The 27,862-nt window shown below is 41.3% G+C and overlaps 1 protein-coding gene across 1 annotated transcript; it reads left to right on the top strand.

Annotated features, from left to right (window-relative positions):
- Window positions 1-2: 2 nt before the first annotated feature.
- On the top strand, window positions 3-27,857 carry LOC126426803 (NADH dehydrogenase [ubiquinone] 1 beta subcomplex subunit 8, mitochondrial). Its single transcript, XM_050088806.1, has 4 exons — window positions 3-160; window positions 6,378-6,598; window positions 13,940-14,098; window positions 27,362-27,857. The coding sequence occupies exons 1-4, from the start codon at window positions 79-81 to the stop codon at window positions 27,419-27,421; spliced, it is 522 nt and encodes a 173-aa protein (XP_049944763.1). The 5' UTR covers window positions 3-78; the 3' UTR covers window positions 27,422-27,857.
- The last annotated feature ends 5 nt before the right edge of the window (window positions 27,858-27,862 follow it).

Raw genomic sequence — 27,862 nt, 5'->3', positions numbered from 1 at the left:
GTATCGACTCTACAGCTGATGCATATCCAAATCCGCCAAAGACTAATTTAAGCAGCTGTCGGAAGGCAACTCGCCAAAATGGCAATGGTAGTGCAGTTATTGAGGAGCGGAGCGCTAAACAAATGTAATATAGTACCTACTTATCAGGTTGTCAGAAAATGTGAGTACGAAAGAACTAGATAAGTTTCTCTTGTGGTTTATTGTTTTGTATACGCATTGCAAGAACTTCACAGTCAAGTAAATGTAGAAGTTAGGTTATAATACAGGCAACACCGTAGCTCTGTAATTTCTAGATCCATAACTTATGTACAAAAATAAATGAGTTCACTTGTTACCTGACAAAAGTATGAATTTTTGTCGAATGATTGTGTGTGTCACCTCGTATGATTTTTGTATGATTTGCAGGAAGTTATAAATGACCTAAGATGATAGTTTGCATACTGCAAATCAGAAACTTTGATTAAAATTCTTCACACCTATTGATATATTAGTCACTTAATTATTCTCATGTTCAGTGGTTATTGGTATGATGTTTAAAACTGTAATGTGCATTCTTGGTAGAAAACATGGCAATTTGCTGATCATGTACTACATTTTTTACATAAATTTTAGGCTACCATTATTTTGTGAGATTTACACTGTTTTCTATATGAAATATTATTAAAACACTTGAATGTGATACAATTACAAATTGTCAAAGATAAGTGATGGATAATAATTATAATTCATTTCCCCTTCTTATATTTATGGATGTTACTGTTTTCAGATTAAAGTTAATCAGTGATCAAAATCTTAGTTAGGGTGTACATGTACTGATGTCAGTGTGCCCAATATTTCAGAGAGGTTCTGTAGGGGACAACACATATCCTAAATATTACACATTTCTGTGCACCAAACACTTCGTCCCTCAGTGAAAGTGAGCTTCAGTTTGCTGACATTCAGGCACCTGATGTGAGGGGTGCACGTGCAGAAGCAAAATAGATGACTACAACATTTGTTTCGAATCTGTTATTTGTTCTGAACCCAGTTTGCAGTGAGTGAGTGATCCTGATCATAGCTCAAGTTCTGCACCAGGCTGAAATGTGACTGTTTTGTTGAGTTCACAAAGTCAGTGAATGTGAACACACAAGCTTAATTCTGGTGACCTACTGCTTTGTAGCATAGCCTGAGATCTAGGCAAAGTTTAAAGATGACAATGTGAGCATGAGTCAACAAAATATTGTTGAAGACTACAATTAACCCAAAAGTTAACCCCAGAGAATGATGCTCTAAGGCATTAACCAGTGAAACCAAGAAAAATAAATCATCTTTTTGACAGTCAATCAAACAGACAAATAGGTTTTTGGAATGTCCTGTTTCACTTTCTTTCCTTCCTTCTTATTTCTCAATGTGGTCTGGAGCTCAGAACTGTGCTTACTATGTTTTATTCGATATTAGTAATAGTCTGCTTGCGAAGAAACGGAATATTTCCAAATTGTTTGTGACCTTTCAGAAAAATAATATTAAAATCTACAAATTACTTTTTGCTTTAATGTATCTGCCATGTTATGTAATAGTGACAGAATTTTTTTCTGTAAATATACGTAAATTTCCCCATTGAAGGTCTATTTACTGCAGTAATTACAACATATTGTGTAGAAGGAATTAGGTTAGTTATTGATCTGTACAGAAACTACAGCTTTAAATAGAATAAATTGGTTGCTAGTTTGAAGATATGCAATAACTCTTCCTTTCTCTACATTTTCCTCTGACAAATGGGTTGCTAACTTATTCTTGTTTAGCATATAGATTCCTGTACACTCAGGTGCAATAGATAAATTTTCTGTTTGACTTCCTACATCATGTAAACAGACTAGAAGTTCATTCACTTTTTAAAACTTTAAGCATTATAGGCTATGTTACAATAGCCTTATTCAGACAAGTTGATTTTGTGAGACCTTTTATCTTGGCCACACTTAAAACAATATATCTAAATGAAGTATAGTGTAAGCCAAGATTCATCTTATACATGTGTAATCACTGGGGCAAGTCAGGATGTTTAATTTTGGTGTAATTTAAGTTTCTAAAGATATTGCATACCTTCTAAGCTGAACCAGACAACCCTTTTCAAGAGTTTTATGCTTTCTGATCTGTAACATGAATAAGATGATGCTATGCGGGACAACTGACAGTTATGCTACCCTCCATTGTCTTTGATCCGTGTTGTAACTATGTTGTGTTGTGTGAAACCATTGAGGTGCCACATCTTTGAAATGAATCGTGTTTGTAGAGGATGTGGTAGAGAAAGAGGTGGCACATTCTAGTGTTAGCTTTTTTTGTTTCTGATTTGTTTGCAGATGGTCATAATGTGTCTTTTCGCTGTGTCGTACTTGGTTTCAGAGGTTTTCGTTGGTTTGTCCAAGAGTTATTTTTAATCTCAGTACAGTAATTATCGGTTACCGATTTGTTTTTGGTTTTCGAGCCATTAGTGCAGTTTTTGAAAATTTTTTGTGGAATTCAGTTTTGTATTTGTATTTCTTCATTCATCTTTTAAATTGGAATATAGTACACACAGGCTTATACATACTGTAATTTAAAAAACATTCAGTACATGTTGAATATTGGTAAAGTAATTATAAAAACACTAAGATGATTGAAAAATAACATGGTTAAGAATGTGATCAGTTACAGAATAGAAGCAGTGGTCAAGTAAGTACTCTTTTAGTTTCACCTTAAACTTGGGTAAATTTTTGTATCTGCTTCAGGAGGGATGGCATGTGGTTATACAACATAATGTCAGTATGATAGACTCCTTCCCGACTAATGTCCGTACTTACTGTATTGACATGCAGATAATGCTTCTGCCAAGTATCGTGAGAATGGAAATCACATTTATGCTTGACGAGATTGTCTTCTTTTAATATGCTTGCTTTTTATGAAGATTAGTACTTCGGTGATACATAATCAAGGAAGGGACAGTATACTGAGACTTTTAAATATTGGTTTACAAAAGTCTCTGTATTTAGCATGTGTTATTCTGAAACCATTTTTTGTAGCTTAAATGTTTTTTTGCTACGTATGGAGTTATCCCAAAAAGATAATTCCATGTTGTTAGTGAATGTATACTGCACAGGTATATTGTGACTGCTGATGCACGTATTGTATTTTGTGAGAGGGTTCATACAGCATATGTAAGTGTATTTAACTTTTTATTTACATTAATCAGGTGTGTGTCCCATTTCAGGTTATCCTGCATATGTATGCCAAAAAAGGTTTCTTTTTTCCACATGTTGTTTGAGAGTGGAATAATAGAGGATTAGTGTGAAGGTGGTTCGATGAACCCTCTACCAACTGTGATTTGTAGAGTAGCAATGTAGATGCAGAAATGTCTTCTCCAAATTAGGGCCCATGTTTGACACTAGTAGACTTGTTTTGGCAAGGAATCCCCTCTTTACCTGTGCTAATCTGCTGTTTATGACCACCATGCTTCCCCCTCTGTGTTTGTTGCACCCAGCTTTGATGTTCACTCTTTAACTAATTTCATTTTTGCTACTCCTCATTACATTTGTCTTAGTAGATAGCAAGTAATAAATAAGTAAAAATAAATGTTTAATGTATGAGGGGAGATTGGAAAGTACCTCTCAATGATTTTATTGCCAAAAAGTTTAATAGGAGCGAAACAAAATAAGTCGCTAATGAACATGCACCTTTGTTCCTACTTTTCCACGTGGTCACCAACACACTAGACACATTTTGTGGTACCAGTTTCATTATGCCTTGTTCGTAGAAGTCTGTATGGTTGGAGTATAGCCATCTGCAAACAGCTCATTTCACTTCCACATCTGTTGCATAGTGCTGGCCGGCCAGGAATTTCTTCACGGGACCAAACAGATGAAAATCAAACGGTGCAAGGTCCAGTGTGTATGCTGGATGCTGGAGCACATCCCACCCAGATTTGGCAATTATCTCTCAAACAGGAGCAGCAACATGGAGCGAGCATTGTCACGAAGAAGTTAGACACCAACAGCATTAATGTTGTGAACAATATTGCACACAGCACCATGGGAAATGTGGAACTGCTGTGATAAGCTCGCAGTTGCACGTGCTGGTCATTCAAAATTGCTGCCTCGATGGCTCCGACGTTCTGTGGGATTGCAGCTTTTACTAGCTGCCTGGAGTGTGGTGACTCACTAACTTTCATATGGCCCTTTCGGAAGAATGTGCGCCATCCAGACACACAGCTACAGCCCGTACTATCGTCTGCATACACACCGTACATATCCCTGTAAATTTCACTTGGTTTATGCCCTTTGGTCCACAAATATCAAACAAGTCGGTGCTCTTCACAAGTCGGTGATTGAAACACGCACACCACATTTTTTTTCCTAGTTCAGGCTTCTCTCGTTAGGGCTACAAGTGAGAACAAAATACCCTCTGCAGCACAAACTTCAAACTATATTGCCATGAAATTTCAACATTCCAGCTGCAACACTAGGAAAGAAGAATATTGTGCATTACTTTTCGATCCTCCGTCATTCACTTGTACTTTGGTGGGGATTTTCCCTCCTCTGTCACCATGGATTAGCAAACCGTTTTATACCTCCTGATGTAGCCTTGTCAAGTGCTGATTTTATTAACAGTTTTGTTTATTAATAGAAACTTATATAGGTGTGCTGTTCCTATTTTGTGTTAAAAATTCTTCCTGTCTACTCCATTTTTATTTATTTACTGTTCAATATTTTACTTATTCAGTGCATTACCACCACACTGTTAAGGATGTTACTTACTGTATGTTTCTGCTTCCATCTATATGTGTTACTTCTCTTCCAATGTTGTTTGCAAACATTGTAATTTCTTTGGTGACAATACTCAGAAAATGTCTGAAGATGGCCTTGTAAGCCAAAAACCAGTTAACACAATAAAAATTAATACTGTAGAACAAAAGCAAACTGGTGTTTCTCATTTATTATAGTGTTGTTCTACCAATAACCGACGGAATATTCTGTTAACATAAATCTCTTCAGTATAGACAATGCTACATAGTAGAAGCAAGAATGACTAGTCCGCGTGCCGTTCTGGAACTCGTAGAACTCCTGTGGCCACTCGGGTGCAGCGCTCGTGTTCTCTTAGCACAGATGATGCTGCCGTCGCGGTGTCGTCCAGAGGTGGGTCGGTCCGTGTGCAATTGGCTAACGTCTTCTTCACAACCCTCTCTGCTCTAATGTTCCTACTGGCATGCCAGCGCTTCACTTTACGCCAGAACAGTGACAGCTTTAAGAGGGAGTCCTGAAATCGTATAATTGTACAATAATGGGTTTTTCTCCCCATTTATGTGGAATGTGTTACTTTTATTTATGTCTAGGTTCATCTGCCAATACCTGTGCCAAGTGTCAATCCACTGCAAATTTTTCTAGCGTTAAGACTTCTCTGTGGACAGCAGCATCATATGCTACAAGCCTCGTGGAACTAGTTACTTTGCACAATAGTATTATGAAAAGGATAGTTGCTGCTAACTATATGGCGGAGATGCTGGGTCGCAGATAGGCACAACGAAAAGACTGTCAGAAAGTGAGCTTTTGGCCAACGAGGCCATCGTCAGAAATAGACAACGTACACACACTCGCATAAATGCAACTCACACACACATTACCACAGTCTCCGGCTGCTGAGACCTCGGCCTCATTGGCCGAAAGCACGCTTTCTGGCAGTCTTTTTGTTGTGCCTACATGCGACCCATCATCTCCGCTATATGGTACTGACTAACCTTTTCATAATATTGTTACATTCCATCCTAGATCTTCCTTAGTTATTTTACACAGGTTGTTGAAAAAAGTATTCCATATTTTGAACTGTGGTAGTATAGACGAAAACAGAATAAAAATGTCCATCGAACCAGAGCTGTAAAATGCATAACTTCAGAGGTACGGGCACTAATCCACCTTCACTGCTGTGAAACACATTTTCATTTCTGTAAGTTGTTTGCTGTTATGAATGACCTACAAAGTGCAGTAAACCCGTGAGGCACATTTCTCTTCATGTGTACTGCTTGTTCTATCCATAGACAATAATACAGTGGTGTGTTTGTGTGTTTTCAATTGCTGACTGCATTCTGTAAACTGTTGGTAATAGCGAAGAGCTCACAGTAGAAAAGATGTAAGAAAAGTAATGGTCCTATAACTCTTTGGTGTACACCCAAAGTTATCTCTCTCTCTCTCTCTCTCTCTCTCTCTCTCTCTCTCTCTCTCTCTCTCTCTGTGTGTGTGTGTGTGTGTGTGTGTGTGTGTGTGTGTGTGTGTGTGTGTGTGTGTGTGTGTGTGTGTGTGTGTGTCCCCTTCTGATACACATGCTGTAGTCACCCTGTGTGAAGATGAGAATGAGTTTGAGGTTTATCTTCACAGATTGGAACAAGGACTGGAAGCCTGGGCCGTACCCTCAGACACAGAAGGAGCGTGAAGAGGCAGCCAAGAAGTATGGGCTGAGACCGGACCAGTACGAGCCCTACCCAGATGACGGCATGGGCTACGGGGACTACCCTAAGCTGCCGGAGGTCTCGGGCGAGAGCCGCGACCCGTACTACCCCTGGGATTTCCCGGAGCACAAGAGGAACTACAATGAGCCTGTGAGTATACGGGGTAAAGAATGTGAGGATATATTGCAGGAGCTTTCTGCATGGGATGTGCAGTCAGTTTAGAGCACAGAATATGGAGCGAAGCATTGAGAAGAAGCAGAAACGGAACTAGTGACAAACTTGGCATAAAAATTGGGGCTCGTGTAGTAAAGAAGCATGTTAAAAAAAAGAGTAACACTTGGTGCACAAACATGTTTTTTTTAAATGAACGGTACCTGTGTAGTAATAAGTGAAAAAGCAATTTTACTATGTGAAATCTTTCAGCTAAAGTCTGGACCAGGGTCAGCAGCAGTTGCAGCACTGTTCATCTACTGTCACAAGTTGACAATATTGTCGGTATCACGTAGCCAGTGAAATGATAGTTTCACATAGCCAATGAGAGGTGAGAAAAAACGCAATGAATTCCTAGAGGTCATACTGAAGCTGTTGTCGTCTTTGCTGTTGTCACATACATTTTACTGTTTCATCCAAATATGTCGTGAATTAGCACAGCTTAAATTACAATGAATGGGACAAGCAGCAGTTTAATTTGTAAACCGGATATTCACAAATATTTGACTGTTTTTACAAGTTTGTCCCAAATTTCGAGGTTGCAGTTAGGTGAGAATGTGACAGTTTGGTTGTGAGTTGGTGAAACCGACAAATGTGAAAACTAAAAAAAGCTGGTCATGGTGACAGACTGAACTGTAGCTCAGCCCGGTGTCTAGGTTAGGCCGGAATATTGCAGTGGTGTTGTGGGTTGGCATAGCATAAAATATATGTTTGTGATGATGGACTGGTCTGCAGCACAGGTTAAGGTTGAAATGCAACGGTTTCACTTGCGAAAATTAAATTAATAACCTTTGCGTCACGTATGTTGCATTTCTTTTTCTGATTATGTCAAATTACATTGTTCTGACCGAGCGAGGTGGCACAGTGGTTAACACACTGGACTCGCATTCTGGAGGACTGCTGTTCAAACTCACATCCGACTGTCCTGACTTGGGTTTTCTATGAATTCCCTAAATCACTTCAGGAACTGTAGTTCACTAAGCTTTAGAAGATGGGTCTTCCAGCTCTGGCTGTGAGAGAATGTAAATTAGGAGAATGGTGTAGCCAACTTGATGGGAAAGTTCAATGATTCAGGCTGTTTCAGTCCAGAGATTCACTCTCTGAACAGTCATCTCAATTCTTTCACTGATAGTTTGAGTAATGTCTCCCAGATATGAGAGTGGCTCAAAGGCTTCTGAAATAATGGAACCCATTGTGTTTTCCTTGATGGTGAGTGTTTCAGATGAGGTTATCATCAGCAGTGCCCCGAGGAAAGTGTCATAGGACCACTATTATATGCTATCTATATACGTGAGTGATCTGGCAGATATCTGTGGTTGTTTCCTGATGATGCTATGGTGTATGGGAAATTGTTGTCGTTTAGTGACTGTAGGCTGATGCAAGATGACTTAGACAAAATTTCCGGTTGGTGTGATGAATGACAGGTGGCTCTAAATGTAGAAAAATGTAAGTTAATCCAGATGAGTAGAAAAAACAAACCTCTAATGTTCAGATACAGCATTGGTAGCACCTGCTTGTCAGTCACGTTATTTAAATATCTGAGTGTAACGCTGCAAAGTGATACGAAGTGTAATGAGCATGTGAGGATTGTGCTAGGGAAAACGAATGGTCGACTTTGGTTTGTTGGGAGAATTTTTGGAAAGTTTGGTTCATCTGTAAAGGAGATATAGGACCATAGTGCGACCTATTCTTGAGTACTGCTTCTACATCTACATCCATACTCCGCAAGCCACCTAACGGTGTGTAGTGGAGGGTACCTTGAGTACCTCTATCGGTTCTCCCTTCTATTCCAGTCTCATATCGTTCATGGAAAGAAGGATTGTCGATATGCTTCTGTGTGGGCTCTAATCTCTCTGATTTTATCCTCACGGTCTCTCCGCAAGATATACGTAGGAGGGAGCAATATACTGCTCGACTCCTCGGTGAAGGTATGTTCTCGAAACTTCAACAAAAGCCCGTACCGAGCTACTGAGCGTCTCTCCTTAAGAGTCTTCCACTGGAGTTTATCTATCATCTCCATAACACTTTCGCAATTACTAAATGATCCTGTAACGAAGCGCGCTGCTCTCCGTTGCATCTTCTCTATCTCTTCCTTCAACCCTATCTGGTACAGATCCCACACTGCTGAGCAGTATTCGAGCAGTGGGCGAACAAGCATACTGTAACCTACTTCCTTTGTTTTCAGATTGCATTTCCTTAGGATTCTTCCAATGAATCTGTCTGGCATCTGCTTTACCGACGATCAACTTTGTATGATCATTCCATTTTAAATCACTCCTAATGCGTGCTTCCAGGTAATTTATGGAATTAACTGTTTCCAGTTGCTGACCTGCTATTTTGTAGCTAAACGATAAAGGATCTATCTTTCTGTGTATTCGCAGCACATTACACTTGTCTACATGGAGATTCAATTGCCATTCCCTGCACCGCACGTCAATTCGCTGCAGATCCTCCTGCATTTCAGTACAATTTTCCATTGTTACAACCTCTCGATATACCACAGCATCATCTGCAAAAAGCCTCAGTGAACTTCCGATGTCATCCACAAGGTCATTTATGTATACTGTGAAAAGCAACGGTCCTACGACACTCCCCTGCGGCACACCTGAAATCACTCTTACTTAGGAAGACTTCTCTCCATTGAGAATGACATGCTGTGTTCTGTTATCTAGGAACTCTTCAATCCAATCACACAATTGGTCTGATAGTCCATATGCTCTTACTTCGTTCATTAAACGACGGTGGGGAACTGTTTCAAACGCCTTGTGGAAGTCAAACACGGCATCTACCTGGAAACCCGTGTCTATGGCCCTCTGAGTCTCATGGGCGAATAGCGCGAGCTGGGTTTCACACAATTGTCTTTTTCGAAACCCATACTGATTCCTACAGAGTAGATTTCTAGTCTCCAGAAAAGTCATTATACTCGAACATAATACATGTTCCAAAACATTATGTGTGTTCCAAAATTCTACAACTGATAGATGTTAGAGATATAGGTCTATTGTTCTGCACATCTGTTCTACGTCCCTTCTGGAAAACGGGGATGACCTGTGCCCTTTTCCAATCCTTTGGAACGCTACGCTCTTCTAGAGACCTACGGTACACCGCTGCAAGAAGGAGGGCAAGTTCCTTCACGTACTCTGTGTAAAATCAAACTGGTATCCCAGCGACCTTTCCTCTTTTGTGCAATTTAATTGTTTCTCTATCCCTCTGTCATCTATTTCGATATCTACCATTTTGTCATCTGTGCGACAATCTAGAGAAGGAACTACAGTGCAGTCTTCCTCTGTGAAACAGCTTTGGAAAAAGACATTTAGTATTTCGGCCTTTAGTCTGTCATCCTCTGTTTCATTACCATTTTGGTCACAGTGTCTGGACATTTTGTTTTGATCCACCTACCGCTTTGACATAAGACCAAAATTTCTTAGGATTTTCTGCCAAGTCAGTACATAGAACTTTACTTTCGAATTCATTGGACGCCTCTCGCATGGCCCTCCTCACATTACATTTCCCTTTTCGTAGTTTTTGTTTGTCTGCAAGGTGTTGGCTATGTTTATGTTTGCTGTGAAGTTCCCTTTGCTTCCGCAGCAGTTTTCTAACTCGGTTTTTGTACCACGGTGGCTCTTTTCCATCTCTTACAATCTTCCTTGGCACATACTCATCTAACGCATATTGTACGATGGTTTTGAACTTTGTCCACTGATCCTCAACACTATCTGTACTCGAGACAAAACTTTTGTGTTGAGCCGTCAGGTACTCTGAAATCTGCTTTTTGTCACTTTCGCTAAACAGAAAAATCTTCCTACCTTTTTTAATATTTCTATTTACGGCTGAAATCATCGATGCAGTAACCGATTTATGATCGCTGATTCCCTGTTCTGCATTAACTGTTTCAAATAGTTCGGGTCTGTTTGTCACCAGAAGGTCTAATATGTTATCGCCACGAGTCGGTTCTCTGTTTAACTGCTCAAGGTAGTTTACAGATAAAGTACTTAAAAAAATTTCACTGGAATCTTTGTCCCTGCCACCCATTATGAATGTGGTAGTAAGATCATCCCGTAGTCAGCTTCAAATGTGATTTCTATAAATTTCCTCAACAGCATTCCTTGAAAGGAATGTCGCCTTCCCTGTGGTGATCCTCATTTGAATTGTTGGGATCCGCACCTGGTCTAATTAAAGGAAGACATCGAAGCCGTGCAGAGGCAGATTGCTAGATTTGTTAGTAGTAGGTTTGAGCAGCACACAGTTGTCACAGAGATGGTTGTGGAATGCAAATGAGTATCACCACAGGCAAGGCGACATTCCTTTCAAGGAATGCTGTTGAGGAAATGTAGAGAAATGACATTTGAAGCTGACTGCGGGATGATCTTACTACCACCGACATACATTTTGGGTGAGGGCCACAAAAATAAGGTAAGAGAAATTAGGGTTAATACGGAAGCATATAGATAGTGGTTTTACCGTAGCTCTGTTTGCATGTGGAACAGCAAAGGAAGTGGTACAGGATACCCTCCGCCACGCATTGTACGCTGGCTTGTAAAGTATGTATGTAGATGTAGATGTAGACTTAGACACACAGTGAGCACTTTCATCTAGTCGATGTGACAGAAAGACAGCATCGTGACCATTAGATATTAGTATGGTGGGAGGCTACAATTTCCTACTTGAGATGGACACACACAGATCAATTGGTTGGAGAAGAGACTGCATTAGATGGTTCAAAGAGAAACAAGAAAGGAAATATATACCAGCTGACACACAATTCCTATGTAATAAAGATGTCTTTCATATTTATACTTCTGTAAAACTTATGTTCGTACTGGAAAAGTAATTATTATTCCAATTAAACATGTATATTTTTTTTTTAATTTTGCAGTTTATGATTTACATTTTGACAGAACTGTATATAATGGAGAGACAAGCTAACATCAGATATGGATTTACTGTTCAGCTCATGATAGGATTAAGTTAATACACAACAAAAAAGGAAGTAAAAAATATTTTGTGACAGCCAGTTATTAACACTTACAGCGGTGTACCAATAGTCGCCAGTACTGGTGGGCTAGCTAAAATAAGTAAGCTATAAATTGTGTAGAAATTTGTAGTTGGATTCAAAACATTTTTAGTTTATTCGACTGTCTGCATTAAATGTGCTTATTGTGGTATTGTTAGTGTTGAAGCTGAATACAGAAATGTAACTGCAATTTAGTTGCATTTATTGCTGAACAAAATACTGAAAAGGACTTCTAATATTCAGATGCATAAGCAAACATGTGGTCTACCTGTTCAAATTTTTTTTGTAGTACGCTACTGGCCATTAAAATTGCTACACCATGAAGATGGCGTGCTACAGACGGGAAATTTAACCGACAGGAAGAAGATGCTGTGATATGCAAATGATCAGCTTTTTAGAGCATTCACACAAGGTTGGTGCCGGTGGCGACACCTACGACGTGCTGTCATGAGGAAAGTTTCCGACCGATTTCTCATACACAAACAGCAGTTGACCGGCATTGCCTGGCGAAACGTTGTTGTGATGCCTCGTGTAAGGAGGAGAAATGCGTACCATCGCATTTCCGACTTTGATAAAGGTCGGATTGTAGCCTGTCGCAATTGCGGTTTATTCTATCACGACATTTCTGCTCACATTGGTCGAGATCCAATGATTGTCAGCAGAATATGGAATCGGTGGGTTCAGAAGGGTAATACGGAACGCCGTTCAGCGTCCCGACAGCCTCGTATCACTAGCAGTCGAGATGACAGGCATCTTATCCGCATGGCTGTAACGAATCGTGCAGCCACGTCTCGATCCCTGAGTCAACAGATAGACGTTTGCAAGACAACAACCATCTGCTCGAACAGTTTGACGAAGTTTGTGGCAGCACGGACTATCAGCTCGGAGACCACGGCTGCGGCTACCCTTGACGCTGCATCACAGACAGGAGCGTCTGTGATGGTGTATTCAATGACGAACTTGGGTGCACGAATGGCAAAACATAGTTTTTTCGGATGAATCCAGATTCTGTTTACAGCATCATGAAGGTCGCATCCGTGTTTGGCGACATCGCGGTGAACGCACGTACTGGCGTATCATCCGGCGTGATGGTATCGGGTGCCATTGGTTACACGTCTCGGTCACCTCTTGTTCGCATTGACTGTGCTTTGAACAGTGGACATTACATTTCAGATGTGTTAGGACCCGTGGCTCTACCCTTCATTTGATCCCTGCGAAACCCTACATTTCAGCAGGATAATGCACGACCGCATGTTGCAGGTCCTGTACGGCTCTTTCTGAATACAGAAAATGTTTGACTGCTGCCCTGGCCAGCACATTCTCCAAATCTCTCACCAATTGAAAACGTCTGGTCAATGGTGGCTGAGCAACTGGCTCGTAACAATTCGCTTGTCACTACTCTTTATGAACTGTGGTATCGTGTTGAAGCTGTGTTGGTAGCTGTACCTGTACACGCCATCCGAGCTCTGTTTGACTCAATGCCCAGGCATATCAAGGCCGTTAATATAGCCAGAGGTGGTTGTTCTGGGTACTGATTTCTCAGGATCTATGCACCCAAAATGCTTGAAAATGTAATCACATGTCAGTTCTAGTATAATATATTTGTCCATTGAATACCCATTTATCGTCTAAAATTCAGCATTCATGGTGGAGCACAGTGTGCTGCAACTTGATACGTAGCAAGATACGTAGTCCAATATTACATTCACTGCACTAACATCTTCAGATTCATTTCCTGGTGGACAGTTGATCATAACAACACAATCTGTGAAAATAATATGATAAACACATGCAAGAACTCAATTTTGAGAAAGATCTGCACTTGCCAATATACTCAGATGATATGTAAACTGATCAGCATCAAATGCTTTATTTTCATCTTCTACAGGCATGTTAAGAGCCTTGTACATCATTTGCTGCAAATGTGCCTCTTCTTCACTGCACATTTTCAATGCTAAATAGACACGAAAACACACAAAACGCATGAAATAGAGCAAACTCAAAATGTCAGATGACAACCTTAAAAGCGACTGACAGTAATAGAGGTTTCAAAACTAACAAATTTTTCCAGTGATGCTGCTTCTGCCATCTGGTGGTCGCAGTAGAAACTACAAAGTCTCTGTGTGTGTGTGTGTGTGTGTGTGTGTGTGTGTGTGTGTGTGTGTGTGTGTGTGTGTGTGTGTGTGTGTGTTTTGGGGGAGTACTAATAGATAAGTGGATATGTTTCTGTTGACTACCAATGATGCGAATGTTTCGTGTGGTTTCAGCTGCACGTAGAGTTTGACATGTTCGGGGAGGACCGATACGACATTTCTGGAAGACCGCGTTTTACGGCAACGCAGCAGGCGCTGGCCTTTGTCGGGGTCGTCGGTGGATTCTTTGGGCTGTACTACCTGCTGGATGACTACAAGATGTTCAGACCTGTGGCAAGTATTCTTTGTTGACTACCCTACTTCACAATCTTCAAAACTATTTAGTTGTATGAATATAATAGAGGAAAACATTCCATGTGGGAAAAATATATCTAAAAACAAAGATGCTGTAACTTACCAAACGAAAGAGTTGGTATGTTGATAGGAGACAATAAAACACACACACACACACACACACACACACACACACACACACACACACACACACACACACAAATTTCAAGCTTCGTAACCCACGGTTGCTTCATCAGGAAAGAGAGGAGGAGAGGGAAAGACGAAAGGATGTGGGTTTTAAGGGAGAGGGTAAGGAGTCATTCCAATCCTGGGAGCGGAAAGACTTACCTTAGGGGGAAAAGGGACAGGTATACACGCACACGCACATCCATCGGCAGTACTGTGTGTGTGTGTGTGTGTGTGTGTGTGTGTGTGTGTGTGTGTCCCTTTTCCCCTTAAGGTAAGTCTTTCCACTCCCAGGATTGGATTGACTCCTAACCCTCTCGCTTAAAACCCACATCCTTTCGTCTTTCCCTCTCCTTCCCTCTTTCGTGATGAAGCAACTGTGGGTTGCAAAAGCTTGAAATTTGTGTGTGTGTTGTCTCCTATCAACATACCAACACTTTTGTTTAGTAAGTTGCAGCATCTTTGTTTTTAGATAAACTATTTAGTTGGTGTCACGTGAAACTGGAATTACACATAGAACCTAATATTCACAGTACATATTCTTTTTGTGAAGTGGAAATTTGTTACCACAGTTAGATTACCAGAACTACTGCCTGTAAACATTATTGTTGTTGTTGTTGTTGTTGTTGTTGTTGTTGTTGTTTGAAACTTCTTATTAGATTAAAACCATGTGCCAGGCCAGAATTGGAACCTAGTACCTTGCCTTCTTGGTCAATGTTCTGAGCTATTGAGGCATGACTCACAAGTCTGAATTGTGTGTGAATCGTGTTGAAAGCAGGGCATTGCCCTAGAAAGGTGAGGTTTTAGGTTCGAGTCTCAGGCTGGCGCACAGTTTTAATTTGCTACAAAGCTTCAAAAGAGTGGCACTCCCCTATTTAAAAAAATGATTCTGGTTGTTTTGTTTATTATCATGGCCTATATGTAAAGATTGACAAGGCACAGTAATGCAATAGTTATTTTACTTGAATATTTGTTCACCAACTCCCTAACGGAAATTGAAGTGCAGGAAATAATTTGCACCACATTCTGACTCTGTCACTGTATTCAGCTTAAAAACTAGAAGGAACCTGTTCATTGTTCGTAAGTCCAATTAAAGTTCATGAAGTTGTAACATTGGTAGGTGGCTCAGTTGTCGCCAGTTGTATGCACATTCCCCACACCTTCCCCCTTCTTCTGACTGGCAGTAGCTAATGTGGTGGTCCTCCTCCAGACACTCTGCTGTGTATTGTGTTGGGCTAAAATACAATTTTCGTCCGGACTGCAATGTGGCTGTAACTTAGTGTCATTACAGATTTATTTAGCAAAAGCAGTCATTACCTGCAGGAGGGACAGTTGCCTTTGTATGAGGTGTGCCCAGAAAGGAAGAGTCCTCAGCCTCTGACAGTGAAAGGAATTTCTTTTTTCCTCCTTGACAAAGTTGGCAGCAAGACATTAGAGGGCAAGGTGTTGACAGTGGAATGTGTGCTGATTTGTCTCTTATCAGCAGAAAACTCTCATAGTGCGTTGTAGAAATAAGTTTCTGTACTTTGAATCCCACCAGATGTGAGGTGAGGAGTGTAATCCAGTTTCTTCTCGCAAAGGGAAATGTGTGTTCTACATTTTTAACTAAATCAGACCTGTTTACAGGCTCAATGTGCTGAATCGTACTAATGTGTACAAGTGGTGTCAAGAGTTTAAACGTGGCAGAACGAATGTTCGTGGGGAACAGAGGAGTGGCATCCCTGAATTGTGATTGACGGCATGGGGAATGAGATTGAAGAAATTGATTGAGTTCAGGGAGATGAACCCAATGTGTTCCAGAAATATTCAGATCTCATCTGCATGAAGTTGTTATTGAAACACACGGTATTCAAAAATTGGGTGTGAGAAGCGTACAAAAGCAGCTCACAGACCAGCACACATTCAACAGAATCGCATCTGCATAGGGATCTCTCGAGCACTTTGAACTGGAAGGTGAGTGATACTCCTCAGTGTAATATGTCCAGGGGCATGGAAGGATGATTTATGAACTGATGCTGCACAGTACTGTGAAATTCTATTAAAAAAGACAAAAGAAAAGAAGAGCAATGTTTGAAGGGGGTGTGCTTTTTGCACAACAGTGAATGTCAAGATACAGCCAGTGCCACCAGGCAAAACTCCAGCACTACCGCACGGTTCTTAGGCGACCAGACAGAAAGTGAAAGATGCTCTTGTTCCCACCTAACATAGTGATGAAAATTCCTAACTTAAAAACAGGGTAATTTTTCTGAGTGAGCTAAGTGTGGCGCAAAAGCATACTGTAGAGATTTCACCATATTGTTGAATACTGAAGCCACTGAAGGTATTAATTACAGTCAGTTGTCTGTTAATCTCTTAGTTCCTTCCTTACCAGAATCCAAAAAATACATTTCAGTTCTGGAATTGTCACCTGCTACGTTGATAACGAGTCGACGATCGACAGAGCCCACATAGCCACCCAGGTGCCGCGTTTTCTCCTCTTCGTTTATGAAGAACCGTTCTACATCCCACCAGTATTCGGTAGTGACATGTGAAAAAGCTGCGTGCATTAGTTCCAGTATGTGTGGCTGCTTAAGTCTTATTTCTCGTACAAATCCCTTAACTTGGCTCCAGATCAGTTCTGTTTGGTTCATATTGTAATGGTACAGTGGCAAATTACAGTATATGTCGAATGCGTATCCACAGTCTGCTGTATCAAACACAGTACCTCGGAAAAGTTCAAAGCAAAACATTAAGAATAACCTGTTCGTGAGCACTTCTTAACAGAGTTCCACTCATGTGTTTCACTACGTAGTAGGAAGCAGCTTCACCCATTTTCATACTGCTTATTAACAGTGCGACACTCTGACCACATCAGTGCAGTGACTGCAACTGTACGCTATTTTTGAAATAAAAACAATGTAGCTAAAGCATGATTAAACGTTGATGATTGTTAATATAGTAGAATATCTTAAAGTTTCATTTAACATACCGTAGTAATAAGATATCTAATATATAAGTGGGACCTAATTGCAAGAGCACAACAACACCAATCATTGCATTTGTGTTTGTTTACATCAGATTTATTCTTATGATGGACAGAGTATAGCCACTAAACGATTACACCTTCCAATAAGCACAGCAGCATCAGCTAATGGTGGTAAATTGCTGCCCACATTATCTGTCCGACCATTTGTGTGTGTTGGGAATAAGAGTGATGAACTCGGAATGTGTTCAATAATTTTGCAGTGAACGGATGTTGAGGATATTTGTAATTATGCGGGTCCATTTTGTTACCCTTCACATATATAGGAATCGTGCATGCATTTTTTCTGGTCACCATAAACTTGAGCTACATAAGGAACCAATTTCGCAGAGTACTATCCGTAAAATCGAACTGGGATTCCGTCTGGACCCCGCAAGATATTTTTCAACTCTTTCAGTTGCTTCTCTGTGGAATATGTGCCGATTTCTATGTCCTTCATGTAGGAGTTTGTGGGATAGTGGTATGTTCGTGTGATCCTACTACGTAAATTATTTCTTAATGTGGAATTTTAAGCTGTGGCTTTCCTTTTGCTGTCTTCTATTGCCGTCCAGGCTGACTGGTAGATGATTGAATGAATGGAAGGCTTTCACCCACACAGTTATTTTACATATGACCAGAATTTTCTGTTTTACACACACACACACACACACACACAATCCTATGTGACATGCATTATAAAAAGCCAGACACTTCCTAGTTGTATGAATGTAGCTTAATGGTGTACTTTCGGGTGTTCTGCAGAGTTGTTGCTTCCTTTTTATTAACAATGTTTAAAGAATCAGTCCAGTTGTCTTCTTCAGGTGCTGCAAGTTGAGCTGTTACGTTTACTCACTGCCTGGACTCCGACCACGCTGTGGACTGTTGTCGGTCCCGTGTTGCTATTTCTAGCTGACTGTAGTCCACGGCCTCTGGGCCGGGGGTACACAGTTGACAGCTGCGAAGCTGGAAAGTCGACACTCGGCCTGTTTTGCTTTTTGTACTGTGTAAACTTCCATCGTATTTGAGTGTTCTGTTGTGTTTTGTGTGCACGAAAGTAAGACTGACGAATAAGGTAGTCTGTGTGTTTTCTCATAATGGCTGAAATGCCGAGAAGGCACCGAGTGTTTCACAAGCAGGCAAGTGGACTTACTTTTAATCCGTACTCATTTTTCAAACGTGAGGCAGATTTGGGCGAGCCAGTCTGTGCCGTTGCCTAGGTGCAGGAACTTAAGTCAGTTGCTGTCCGTGCACTTTCAGCCGAGTTCACAGTGCAGCTTTCCTCGTGACCTGCTGTGCTGCCAGAGGCCACAAACGCTGTCGTCGACTGTAGCGACCCGCCCTTTTCACACGGGTAGCACGAAGTATCTACGACCAGATGCCTTGCCTGTTGTAACAGTGATCTGATTTATGGGCCACTGTGAGTTATGATTAAAATTCAGAGAATAATGTTACATAATTGAATAGATAACAAAACTAAAAAGATCACAAATGAACTTACACCTTTTACCTACTTTTCAACATAGTCACCGACATTCTCAGCACATTTTGTGGTACCAGTTTCAGTACGCACTATTTGTAGAAGTCCATTTGGTCGGAGTATAGCCATCTGCGGACTGCCAATTTCACTTCCGCATCTGTCGCAAAGTGTCGGCCGGCCAGAAATTTCTTCACGGGTCCAAACAGATGAAAGTCTGACGGTGCGGGGTCTGGACTGTACGGTGGATGCTGGAGCACCTCCTACCCAAATTTGGCAATTTTCTCACGAATAGGAGCAGCAACATGGGTGTGAGCACTTTTACCAAGAAGTTTGACACCGCCAGCATTAACATTGTGGCATTTGTCACAAAGGGCGCTATTTGGCTAAACCAAAGTTTTAATGTAGGCTGCAGCATTCACAGTTCAACAAAGTCCACCAGTAACACATCCTGCATATCACAGAACACTGTCACAAGCACTTTCCTTGCGGAATAACTCACTCTGAATATTTTTTTTTTTTTACTGGGGGACGAGCACGTTTCCAATCTGTAGAGGTCTGCTCAATTTCGGACGTGTAGTGGTACTCTCACGACTTGTCACCAGTGACGATTTCTTTCAAAAAGACGTTCTCCTTTTGCAGCGTAACACGGTAAGTGATCCAAACTTGTCAGTTGCCGGCAATTGTGGTTATCAGTCAAGTCCTTAGGTACCCAGTGAGCACTAATTTTACAAAATTTCAACATGTAATGAACAATATTGTACACTGCACGATGGGAAATGTTGAATTGCTGCAATAAGGTTCGCAGTTGCACACACCAGTCATTCAAAATTCTCACCCCAATGGCACTGACACTATCTGGCATTGCAGCTCTCACCAGTCTCCTGGAGTGTGGCGAATCACTGAGGTTCATACGACCCTCTCGGAAGAATGCACACCACCTGGAGACAGCTTCGGTCCGTGCGGTTGTCCTCCGTACACACCGTGTTCGTCCCTATAAATTTTACACGGTTGATGCCATTTGGCCATAAATATCAACTACACTTAGCTGTTCTTCACAAGTTGATAACAGTAACACACACCAGTTTTCTTCTGTAATCCAGACTTCTCTTGCTAGACCTGCACATGAAAACAGAGTACCCCTTGTAGCACATTATATTTTCATCAAATTTCAATATTGCAGCTGCAATTCCAGGGGAGGAAAAAACTGTTTGTGTGTTACTTTTCAATCCTCACTCGTAATTACAGCAATGAGGAGACTGTGATGTATACCCTGTTATCTGTTTCATGTGTAATTGGCATTTTGAGTGACATGTCGTGCCAATGATGGAAACTACAAGCTGGTCACAGAGGAGGCAGTATCTGGTGGGAAAAGCAGTAAACAGTCACCGCAACTCTAGAGAGCAGTGAAGCTTGACCTGAATCTACAGGGTGTTACGAAAAGCTACGGCCAAACTTTCAGGAAAAATTCCTCACACACAAATTAAGAAAATATGTTATGTGGACATGGGTCCGGAAACGCTTAATTTCCATGTTAGAGATCATTTTAGTTTTGTCAGTATGTACTGTACTTCCTCGATTCACTGCCAGTTGGCGCAATTGGAGGAAGTTAATGTTGACTTCGCTGCTTGTGTTGACATGTGGCTCATTGCTCTACAGTACTAGTATCAAGCACATCAGTACGTAGCATCAACAGGTTAGTGTTCATCACGAACGTGGTTTTGCAGCCAGTGCAGTGTTTACAAATGCGGAGTTGGCAGATGCCCATTTGATGTATGGATTAGCACGGGGCAATAGCCGTGGCGCGGTACGTTTGTATCGAGACAGATTTCCAGAACGAAGGTGTCCCGACAGGAAGACGTTCAAAGCAATCGATCGGCGTCTTAGGGAGCACGGAACATCCCAGCCTACGACTCGCGACTGGGGAAGACCTAGAACGACGAGGAAACCTGCAATGGACGAGGCAATTCTTCGTGCAGTTGACGATAACCCTAATGTCAGCGTCAGAGAAGTTGCTGCTGTACAAGGTAACGTTGACCACGTCACTGTATGGAGAGTGTTACAGGAGAACCAGTTGTTTCCGTACCGTGTACAGTATGTGCAGGCACTTTCAGCAGCTGATTGGCCTCCACGGGTACACTTCTGCGAATGGTTCATCCGACAATGTGTCAATCCTCATTTCAGTGCAAATGTTCTCTTTACGGATGAGGCTTCATTCCAAAGTGATCAAATTTTAAATTTTCACACTCAACATGTGTGGGCTGATTTTCTGTGAACCTTTGGGCAGGCATTGTCGGTGATGTCTCGATTGGGCCCCACATTCTTCCACCTATGCTCAATGGAGCACGTTATCACGATTTCATACGGGATACTCTACCTGTGCTGCTACAACATGTGCCTTTACAAATATGACACAACATGTGGTCCATGCACGATGGAGCTCCTACACATTTCAGTCGAAGTGTTTGTATGCTTCTCAACAACAGATTCGGTGACCGACGGATTGGTAGAGGCGGAGCAATTCTGTGGCCTCCACTCTCTCCTGACCTCAACCCTCTTGGCTTTCATTTATGGGGGCATTTGAAAGCTCTTGTCTACGCAACCCCGGTACCAAATGTAGAGACTCTTGGTGCTCGTATTGTGGACAGCTGTGATACAATACGCCATTCTCCAGGGCTGCACCAGCGCATCAGGGATTCCGTGCAACGGAGGGTGGATGCACGTATCCTCGCTAACGAAGGACATTTTGAACATTTCCTGTAACAAAGTGTTTGAAGTCACGCTGGTAGGTTCTGTTGCTGTGTGTTTCCATTCCATGATTAATGTGATTTGAAGAGAAGTAATAAAATCAGCTCCAACATGGAAAGTAAGCGTTTCCGGACACACGTCCACATAACGTATTTTCTTTCTTTGTGTGTGAGGATTGTTTCCTGAAAGTTTGGCCGTACCTTTTTGTAACACCCTGTATAAATAGCTTGTCCATCTCCCCCCCCCCCCCCCAATATCTCTCTCTCTCTCTCTCTCTCTCTCTCTCTATGTGTGTGTGTGTGTGTGTGTGTGTGTGTGTGTGTGTGTTTATGATTCTTTGATTCTTTTCCTGCTTCTCCCTGTCTGTCCATCTCCTCCCCCTCTGACAGTTCCCTGCCGCCCCCCCTCCCCCTTCCCACCTCTGTCCATCCCCTCCTCGTTTACTGTTATTGCAAATTCAGATTCCATAGTAGTATTCTAATCGTAAGCTGATAAGCCATAAATACACCTTTCCTATTTCCTGCAAAAAGCAACTACGACGAAGAAAACAAAACAGCATGTTTGTACAGTTTTTGCTTTTATATATATATATATATATATATATATATATATATATATATATATATATATATATATATATATATATATATAAAATAATAAAGAATATATAAAAAACTTTGTCCGAACAGGCCTCAGAACGCCCAACGGTACTGACCGACCGCCGTGTCGTCCTCAGACGATAGGCGTCACTGGATGGGGATACGGATGGGCACGTTTCCAGCGCGTCACTCTCCCGGCCGTTGTCAGTTTTCGTGACTGGAGCTGATACTTCTCAGTCAAGTAGCTCCTCAATTGGCCTTGCAAAGAGCGGAGTGCAACATCACTCGGCAGATCGGACGGTTGCCCATCCAAGTGCTAGACGAGCCTGACAGCACTAAACTTTGGCGATCTGAAGGGAACCCGTGTTACCACTGCGGCAAGGCCATTGGCAAGGAGGACTATACACGGTGATTCACGGAGATGTGCAAATATTTTAATATATTGTTCTACAAGTAAAACTAAAGAAAAAAGTTCATATAAACCTAAGTCCACAAATGTTTAGTTATGGAGTTACGGCTAATAAAAGATTTCGCCTGAAATTTAGCAACTTCACTAATATGAAGCCATCCCAAAGCTTTACGAGGTTAAGTAAAGCACAATTTCCATTTATTTTATGTTGTGGGTCTGGTGAACCTAATGAAACATATCCCAGACGTAGTTTACGAGGACACAGTCAATACAAGCAAGGCATTACTTGCTCGCATTACAAATTCAGCAGACAAAATTAACAACCGCCCTGTGAAACTGAAATGAGCAACAAAATCTGTTCAAACATGTGCAGCTAAATGCATTGAACTCAGTGGAGACATTTTTGAATATTTGTTGTGAATGTATGGTGAAATTGTATGTACACTGTACAACTTGCTTAACAGTGAGCGGTTTTTTCTGGTTTAACATGAATTCACGTATGCTATGGCATTAATAAAAGCAGATTATCTGACACATTCGTACAGTTCCTGTTAATGTTATTACCATCGTTTTTTCCAAAATTAAATTCCATACAACGTCTGTTGAAAACTTTGTGCAATTGTCTGAAATTTAAAAAACAGATTGGGCCAAGTAGATAATAAATTACAAATTTTACAAAATTACATCTTTGCTTCTCTGGATGTTATGGAAAACTATTCCAGATACACATCTGGGGCATGTTTTATTAGATTCCACAGATCAATAACAACAATATAAATGGAAATTGTGCTTTACTTTAACCTCATACAGTTTTGTGATGGCCTCATATTAGCCAACTTTATAAATTTCAGGCAAAATCTTTTATAAGCCATAACTCCGTAGCTAAACATTTGTGGACCTATGTTTATATGACCTTTTTTCTTTAGTTTTACATGTAGAATAATGTATTAAAATATTTGCGTATCTTTGTAAAACACCCTGTATAAGGAAAAATCAGTTTGTCTAACAGTTTAAATGCCATGCTATCCTAGTTGGACAGCATGCACTACAGAAATATACAGTCTATGTCCATCTGAATGTTCTTTAGAGTATTGTATAAAATTGGAAGTGAACTGGTCAAAGACTTTTCGAGATGTTCGGTAATGATGTTTTATCGTGATATATTACATATCAATTTAAAAATATATAGTGTATGTCTGTCTGAATGTTCATTAAAGTATCATGTAAAATTTGATTTAAATTGGCTGAGAACTTTTCGAGCTTTTTTGGTAGCAGTGTTAAATGACTTGTCTGTATAGTAGTATATATTAGCACAATGCCAGACAAGTTGTCTGGCTGTAGATACTTAGTGCTAACTGCGTGAAGCGGGGTCAGGTCAGTAGTCCTAGTATAATTTGAATGGTTTAAGCAGTGCTCACCAGGAAAGCTCTCAGGAGGCACAACTTAGCTGACAGTCATCATAATTCACCCTGCCTGCACAAAATGTTTACAAATCATATGCACAAACCTTCACTGTGAATCAGTACATCTATTAGTTAAATCCTTCCTGCTGTTAATGAGATAAACCTTCACATAGACACAGCAGAATTCGGTGGGCGACTTTAATTTACACTGAAGCGCCAAAGAAACTGATTTAGGCATGCGTATTCAAATAGAGATTTGTAAACAGGCAGAATAAGGTGCTGCATTCTGCAACGTCTGTATAAGATAAAAAATGTCTGGCGCAAGATTGGTTACTGCTAATACAATGGTAGGTTATCAAGATTTAAGTTAGTCTGAATGTGGTGTTACAGTTGGCGCACGAGTGATGGGACACAGCATCTCCGAGGTAGCGATGAAGTGGGGATTTTCCCATACGACCATTCCATGAATGTACAGTGTGAATATTAAGAATCCGGTGAAACATCAAATCTCGGACATCGCTGCGGCCGGGAAAAGATCCTGCAAGAACGGGACTGACGATGACTGAAGAGAATCATTCAAAGTGACAAAAGTCCAGCCCTTCTGCAAATTGCTACAGATTTCATGGGCCATCAACAAGTGTCAGCATGTGAACCATTCAACGAAACATCATCGGTAAGGGGGTCTTGGAGCAGAAGGCGCACCGTGTACCCCTTGATGACTGCACCACACAAAGCTTTACGCCTCACCTGGGCATGTCGACACCGACATTGGATTGTTGTTAACCGGAAACATGTTGACTTGGCGGACAACTCTCGTTTCAAATTGTATCGAGCGGACGGATGTGTACGGGTATGGAGTCAACCTCGTGAATCCGTGGACCCTGTATGTCAGCAGGGGACTGTTCAAGCTGGTGAAGGCTCTGTAATGGTGAGGGGCGTGTGCAGTTGTAGTGATGTGGAACACCTGATACATCTAGATACGACTCTGACAGGTGGCACGTACGTAAGCATCCTGTCTGATCACCTGCATCCATTCGTGTCCATTGCACATTCCAATGGACTTGGCAATTCCAGCAGGACAGCGTGACACCCCACATGTCCAAAATTGCTGCAGAATGCCTCCAGGAACACAGCTCTGAGTTTAAACACTTCCTCTAGCCACCAAACTCCCCAGACATGAACATTGTTGAGCATATCGGGGATGCCTTGCAACGTGCTGTTCAGAAGAGATCTCCGCTCCCTCTCACTCTTCGGATTTATTGACGGCCCTGCAGGATTCGTGGTGTCAGTTCCTTCCAGCATTACTTCAGACAATAGTCAAGTCCGTGCCACATTGTGTTGTAGAACTTCTGCATGCTCGCGGGGGGGCCCTCCGCGATATTAGGCAGGTGTACCAGTTTCTTCTGCTCTTCAGTGTATAACATGTTGTGATTTTAAGTTTGACTTTGGATTCTCCACTGTGTGCTTTGATGCCCTCGTTTCAGAGCCCATGCCAAAAGTCCACGAAACACACATTCTATCAGCATTTCCCAGTTTTTGCGGATGTGATGACGAGCAAGATCTTAATTACCGACCCAAAGCCTTGTTTAGATTGAAACCTCCGTACCTACTTATTGAGTTTTCTGGCATCTGTATCTTGACGTATTCCTTAATTACGCTGTCCCAGAAATGTAGCCTTTGCACCACTGTCCTGGACTCAAGTATGTTTGAAGTAATGCTTGGCGACAGCTGGTTTTAATCCAGTGCTTTGCATATCCCATTGACTGTGTTAATAGTCTGCTCTTTGGCGCCAAGATAGGAATACTATGTAGTCTCTCATTACGAGAGTCTCACTTTCTGAATCCTTGGAATTAATCGTGGAAATTTTGGCATGTCCATCTTTAACCCTGTGGTGCATGAATTTCACTGCAGTGGACAACTTATAATGGTGAATTTTCTGGCGTTTTCAATCAGTCGTGAGTCTGCAAATGCACGCAGGACACAACACCAGTAGGGAGTGCCTACTGCAGTGAACTGTGTGCATTTGCAGTCTCAGGACTAATTGAAAATGCCAAAATAGGGACCGTTAACAGCTGACTACTGTAGTGGACGCTCTGCACCACAGGGTTAAGTAGGAGGAGAAGACCATAGCCAATACGAATATTACAACTTTCTACATTACAGTTAGCTGTAATTTCAACATCAATGTATTGGCAGTTGCTTTTTATGATTGATTAAATCATTAAGCCATCCAAATATATATTGGCTGAATTTTCCCAGAAGACATCACTCAGAAAGGCTTCCTGAAAATAACTGGTATCCACTCGTGTAGTAAGCAACCACCCATTGTGAGACTGCAGACAGAAGTACCAGTTATTTTGCTGAAAGTTAGATTGTGTTGCATAACTTTCTAGACACGTGAGGATGTCAATTATTTCCTCTCCAACAGCAAAAATTGTGAAGAAGCAGACGGCGTGGTTACGAGTATTTTGTTATCGCCCGTCGTGGCAAACCTATACGTGGGAAGTTCCTAGAACATTTACATTGTATCTGTCCTAACGTAAATTTTGTAATGGAACTTGAAAACCAGAGCCAAATATCTTTCTGTGATGTGTTGACAGAAGACTGCACAAATCTCTCGGTTGCAGTGTATATAGAAAACCGACAAACGCTGCCCTCTGTCTGTGACATAACGGTGGCTCGAGGTGCACAAAGAAACGTGGTACTAAAGACTCCAGTCTATAGAGCTCAGAATGCTTTCGGATGACACGGTAGAAATAAGATATCGGAAGGAATGGGTACTCGGACAATCAAATTGAGTGGGTGCTGTAGTCAAAACCAAGAATGCGTGAGAAAGAGGTTGAGGTTGAGATGTAGAAAGAGAAGTTGATGCTCTCTCGTGCAGGCCCAAATCCAAACAGTTCGGTAGACTCCTACAGAAATGAGGCATCCATTATATTTCAGTCCCATCAACAAAGCTGGAAATGTTCTTTGCAACTTTAACAGCACCTCACAAAATGAAATACGATGAGAGTAGTATTGTGGTGTAAATGCTAAGTTTCTGGCACAGTGTAATTAAGCAGTGTATGAAAGTAAAGATGCTGGAAAACTTGATAAATAGGTACAGAGGTGTCTAAAAAAGGTTCGGGGTCTGGGACTACTCTCTGCAAAAATCACATTGATCAATTTACTGAAGTGGCTGACAGATGCAAATTGACCTACATATCAGTCAGTTTTGTCGTAGCATTGTGAGAGATGACACATGCAGTAGTAGATGCAGCTTTGATTAAGAACGGCATCAGTCTTTGAACTTTTGTGCTAAGGACCTGCCAGTGTATAAATAAGTAAATTACTTATATTTCTGACTGCTTATATCAGTTGTTTTCTGTACACTTGGAAGGCATTTTCTGTACAGTTGGAAGGCAGGACCTTCTCTGTTTTGACTGACTAATTTTGGGTTTCAGTTGGCGAAGCAGCTACCGGCCCCTGGAGTGGTCCACTACACATTCGAGCCAGCTGAGTGACTGCAGATGACCTCGTAGATCTGCCGGTGCAGTTTCGTGTGATTTTCTGGGAGTTACCTGTGGCAGATGTGTGGACTGATACTTTTTCTGTGTAGGGTAGCTGTAGTGAAACATGTCGGGTCGGTTACATTTGCACTGTTAAATATATTGCCCCCTTAACTGTGACGGATCCATCTGGTTTATTCTCCGGCCACAGCAAGGTGATTCCTGCCACAGCCACCTCAGTCACTTGTGAATAAGTATGCAATACACTCAGTAAATGATATCTTGATTGTGAACAGTTTACATGATTTCAGCTGGTGCACAAACTACCTGTTATGTAAATAAAGAATGTTTCGCAATGGAAAAAAGTTCTGTACTGTGTGTTTATTCAAGGTGGATCAAAAGAGTTGTAAATGATATTGTAAAACAAATTAAACTAGAAGGTTCTGTTTGACATCA

Source organism: Schistocerca serialis, chromosome 11, assembly GCF_023864345.2.
Source record: "Schistocerca serialis cubense isolate TAMUIC-IGC-003099 chromosome 11, iqSchSeri2.2, whole genome shotgun sequence".
Classification (NCBI taxonomy): domain Eukaryota; kingdom Metazoa; phylum Arthropoda; class Insecta; order Orthoptera; family Acrididae; genus Schistocerca; species Schistocerca serialis.
Note: the sequence above shows the minus strand (reverse complement) of the source record. Positions and strands in the feature narration are given on the sequence as shown.

Excerpts from the sequence above, each read along its gene's own strand:
- LOC126426803 (XM_050088806.1), top strand. The coding sequence starts at position 79 with ATGGCAATGGTAGTGCAGTTATTGAGGAGCGGAGCGCTAAACAAATGT. Across the intron at positions 161-6,377 it reads TTATCAGGTTGTCAGAAAAT|ATTGGAACAAGGACTGGAAG; the intron begins GTGAGTACGAAA and ends TTATCTTCACAG. Across the intron at positions 14,099-27,361 it reads ACAAGATGTTCAGACCTGTG|TTGGCGAAGCAGCTACCGGC; the intron begins GCAAGTATTCTT and ends TTTGGGTTTCAG.